General features: G+C 38.4%; 1 protein-coding gene across 2 annotated transcripts; it reads right to left on the bottom strand.

Moving 5' to 3' along the window:
• Positions 1 to 7: 7 nt before the first annotated feature.
• LOC108743889 (palmitoleoyl-protein carboxylesterase NOTUM) lies at positions 8 to 2,071 on the bottom strand. Of its 2 annotated transcripts, none has more exons than XM_018479491.1 (6): positions 1,865 to 2,071; positions 1,656 to 1,804; positions 1,214 to 1,587; positions 1,031 to 1,154; positions 488 to 979; positions 8 to 434 (listed from the first exon to the last, which is right to left on the bottom strand). In XM_018479491.1, exons 1-6 carry the CDS (start codon positions 2,062 to 2,064, stop codon positions 76 to 78), a joined length of 1,698 nt encoding a protein of 565 aa, XP_018334993.1. In that variant the 5' UTR covers positions 2,065 to 2,071; the 3' UTR covers positions 8 to 75. The 2 variants fall into 2 exon arrangements, with proteins under 2 accessions (XP_018334993.1, XP_018334994.1); XM_018479492.1 differs by having other exon boundaries at positions 8 to 416.
• Between the last annotated feature and the right edge of the window lie 2,269 nt (positions 2,072 to 4,340).

Below are 4,340 nucleotides of genomic sequence, written 5' to 3'. Positions count from 1 at the left end.
TAAAAAAGGAGAAAAGAACTAATTGATAATACAGATACCAGTCCCCAGCAGTCTATTGTTATTTTATTTTTGTATTCAATTGGTTTGTTGCGTAAGCATATTGAGGAGGTCACCATGGTCCATATTGTTGAGTGTGGGCAAATCGATACCGAGAGCGTCGGCAACATTTTCCATATCTAAACCGAATGATTTGAGGAGATCGATGAAGTCCATTTCTTCCCCTGTGAAAGGGTTATGTAAACGGGGGCACGACCTATTACACTGAGGCCAACTGCATCTTTCTAACAGTCTGTCGTGGCAAGGGCGTGATCTAGGATGTTTCTGTGACCTTAATACTGACCTTTCGGACCTTGACGTTTGAAGAAGAGGCTGATTTGCCGCAGAATTCGCAGAAGAATTTTGCTGTTGATTTTTATCTAAGAAACAATTGAAACCTAACAAAACTTGTATAGGAGAAAACATACACCTATATTTATATAATATTTACCTCTTCTCCTTTTATTCCTTCGCCTTTTCCTTTTTTTGTTCTTGCGCCTCTTGTTTGTATCGAGTTGTTTGAGTCTCGAATTTTCTTCTTCATATTTGACGGTCACGTTGTCTTTGGTGACGTTAGCAAGTTCATACGTTTGCATTTTGGGAGAAATTTTAGATTTCTGATGTCCCAAAGTCGATTCTTCGGCATACAGTTTCATGAACTTCTTCTTATGCATCCTCCTTTTGATCGGCCGCTGCTCCCAACATTGGAGCGATTCGGCAAAAGAAATCTCGTCGATTTTTAAATTTAACCAGTCTCTTTTCGTTAGGATGGAATGGGAAATACAGGATGGCGCGAAAACTGCCGAAACGTTTTCAAAACTTTGCCTAAGGGCGTCGCCCATTTTGTGAATGTAGTCCCATTGTTGTTTGGTTACTGGCGCTCCAACGTTGTCAGCGTCCATCTGCGCTTCGTCGAAGAGCCATTGAAATATGAACAGAGGAGCTGGAAATTTAGACGTTAGTGCGAGAAGATTGCGGTGATGCTGTTAGGTACCTTTTAATGTGGGGTACAACCTATATCCAAAATAGCATCTCCAAGGTTCATCTAGATACATTTGTCTACAACGTTTTGGTACTTTCCCTTGCCAGAGTTGCATCCCCTTTCGTATAGCGTCCACCTGTAATAATAATTCCCTGATCAGCCAGTTTTAATCATCCCAAAAATTCGGGATTTTACCGTTGGGGTTCCTTTTGGTGCGTATGGTGTTCTGTCCAAAAACCATCCGGAATCAGCAACACCCCTGACTGTAATGTGATTCAGTTTTAGAACCCGATGTAATAGTTCTTGCACTGGGTCCAAATTGATCATAACCCCCGTCCCTCCTGCACTGCTACCGACGAGAAGAAGTTCCGTGCTATTCTCTAGTCCCAGAGGGACTAAATCCCTAACCACTTGCTGGACTATAGAAGCACCCATGAAACTAAACATTTCATTCCTTGAAGCTTTTCTCGTTCCGCTCCATGTATCGCTGGAGCAGTACGGGATGAACACGTGGTTCGAATTCCACCAATAGGGATTCTCATATTCGTTAGGGGAAAGAATTCCACCAACTACAAAAACAAATCGAAGATGCGTATCGTAAAGAAATTGTGGAAAAAGATGTCTGATATATTTGTACCATCTTTAGTTTCTGGCCATTGAGACGAAGTCATGAAATGTCTTTGCCTCAACCATCTATTCCGACAGGTGTGGTGGTCGTAGCAGTACCAACCCCCTTCCAGGAAGACAATCCATTTTCTACTGGTACTAGATTTTCGCAAGTAAAATCTACAAAAACGTTTCGACATCTAATAACTGAATAAACAGTAGTACAAATTATAACCATACCCTGCTTGAGATTTATCGTTGCATGTGATAAATCTGTTCGAAAGGTAAACCTTTTTGAGAGAACGCATCTCATCGTTGGATTTGGACGTTTTGGATTCTTGCAGCCTATGAATCATGTTCGTATTAATAGTGGCTTCTATTAATTCACTGGCTTCTCTTTTGGGATAGGCAAAACAGAACGCGAAGAAATAGAGGACCATTGTCTAAAACAAAGATGTACGAGTGTTACATGCGTGAGCCGTGTGGCTAATCGTCCTGTACTCTTTTTTAAAGTCTGTAAAATGCCGAAACATTTCATTTGATGCATACATGATACATGTACCTTTAATCTACGCAAACGAATTGCCAAAACTACAGAAATAATAAGTAAAATCAATACTATTGATCTCTGATTTTGCAGTCCCGGCACATTCACCAATATGTATCATTTTGTTGGCGTCTGAGTCTACTGATTAGTAGGCGGCGAGTATATACCTATTTATATTTAGAATGGATACCAATACATATAATATAAATGCTATATAATCATTTGATGCAACCGAAAGTAATTATACTTTCAAAGGATCTCTTGACATGTCTTAAGCGCCGCTACTGATTAAGTTAAGGCGCATTGTAATTGTCAATAAATTATTAAAATACAGCCCATTATCTGGTGGCTCAAAGAGGCCGCTGCTAGGAGATATATTGGTTGTAAATAAGCTCGCTATGGGTTCCCGAAACGAGACCTTTACAAGGGCCATTTTTCTCTTTTTGAAGTCAAATCTGCAGGTGTTCATCGTTTACGGCCATGGTTCTTTCTGTCTTCAAGATTCGGTAATTTCCACCTCAAATAAACCTTCGCCAATATGTAATGGTAAATTTTAGTTACAGACGTTAGATAAAAGCTGAATTAGTAACATCGTATTACGTTTCATATATGATACATCCGATACCCGTTAAACCAATTTTATTTTATTTTTTTGCAATTAGAGTGCAGATGGAATGTAGGTTCTACAATTTTAATGACTCCGTAAGCATTTGTGGGGTAGGAAATTACTGGAGCGTGGACCTTTTGCTAAAATTACGTTAAAGTTTTATTACACAGTTAAAGCAGTTTATAGCATGACTAACAAGGGTAGCACTGGTTTTTTTTTTTAACTTCTCTGAAAATACAACAGTAAATCATTCTTAAGAGGGCATCCCTTCCCCGGCTACTGGCTGCAGGTACTTAATAAATACACCTGTGCAATCCATTTACTTTAATAGCTTTACATAAAGCTAAAATTTGACGTTGCGGGGAGGGCTAAGGGTGGTAAATATCGCTCCCGCAATAGGCACATTTAAATAGAATTCTGTAAAAATATAATAATAAATTATATTATTGTTGGTCTGAAGTAATTAATTGTAGTGCTTAAAAGGTTGGTGCGACCGAGTGTCGCAGGCGACGATCGATACCGCGGCTCCTTTTGATGCAGACAGCTACGGTTGTAAAAGGAAATGACGAGAAGCTTTCGGAATAATCAAGAACATGCTATAATGCAGTTGGTTAAAGACAGGTGATATAAATGGAGTGCAAACCGTTATATACGTATGGATATAAATGATATCAAGTGTATATAGTGTATTACTGTAAACAAATATAATAAACTGGTTACACGGGTAGGTAGAGGTACAACGCCTACACAAAAAAAAACAGTTATTCCAGAAACTTCCTTAGACTTTGATTGATCTCTATACCATTGCGGGTAATTTTCCTTTTACTATTTGAACTTCGGTCTCTCAACTGAAAATAAAATCGATGATAAGTGTCGGTTTCTAGCCGAAGTGCTAAAATTTATCGCTTCCTCTGCCTTAAAGTGTTTACTTGTAGCAAGTTAAGTGCACCAAAACAAGACGGTTAATTAAATGTAATAAGGAACTGTGTCCGTATAGGCATATAAAAACGTGAATTTTTGGAATTCCAAGCAATTTTCGTATGAAAATAACATCATTAGAAATAAAGATGGAAGCAAGTTAGCCGGGTTAAAAAACATTCTAGGTGATAGTCGGCATCTTCAAAGGCTTGCTAGACCTCTTATTATCTGCTGCTACTGTCGACGAAGCTCGATTTGCCGGTCTCGCTGACTATAACCAATCTAAAGTGTGCAACTTCAGTGATTCGGGAAAACATTAACTGCTCCAACGTATTTCAAACATCACATTATCTGTAGATTTCGCTCGTGCGTCAGAAAAGGTGAAATTCCGATAAAGAAATGTGAAATGTTTATGTTGGATGAACGTTTTACCTTAACAGTATACCTTAACTTAACCAAACATAGAAGATAGAGCGGAGAACAATTTGTTTAATCACTTTCTTCGTGTTAAAAATTGTTTGAAAAATTAAATTTAAAGGAATTGTTTGCAAATAGGTATGCAACACATCGTACACTTCAGCATAAGAAATTGCTGATACTAACTACGTAATACTACTTTGTCCTGTGCTGACAGCATAATTTTC

Source organism: Agrilus planipennis, unplaced genomic scaffold (genome assembly GCF_000699045.2).
Source record: "Agrilus planipennis isolate EAB-ADULT unplaced genomic scaffold, Apla_2.0 scaffold1934, whole genome shotgun sequence".
Taxonomy (NCBI): domain Eukaryota; kingdom Metazoa; phylum Arthropoda; class Insecta; order Coleoptera; family Buprestidae; genus Agrilus; species Agrilus planipennis.
The sequence above is the reverse complement of the archived record's forward strand: the minus strand, read 5'-3'. Positions and strand labels throughout refer to the sequence as shown.

Bases quoted from the DNA above. Each gene is read 5' to 3' on its own strand.
- LOC108743889 (XM_018479491.1), bottom strand. From the start codon at position 2,064: ATGGTCCTCTATTTCTTCGCGTTCTGTTTTGCCTATCCCAAAAGAGAA. The intron at 1,588-1,655 runs GTACAAATATAT...TTGTTTTTGTAG, and splicing joins ATGGCCAGAAACTAAAGATG to TTGGTGGAATTCTTTCCCCT. The intron at 435-487 runs GTAAATATTATA...AAGTTTTGTTAG, and splicing joins AAGGAATAAAAGGAGAAGAG to GTTTCAATTGTTTCTTAGAT.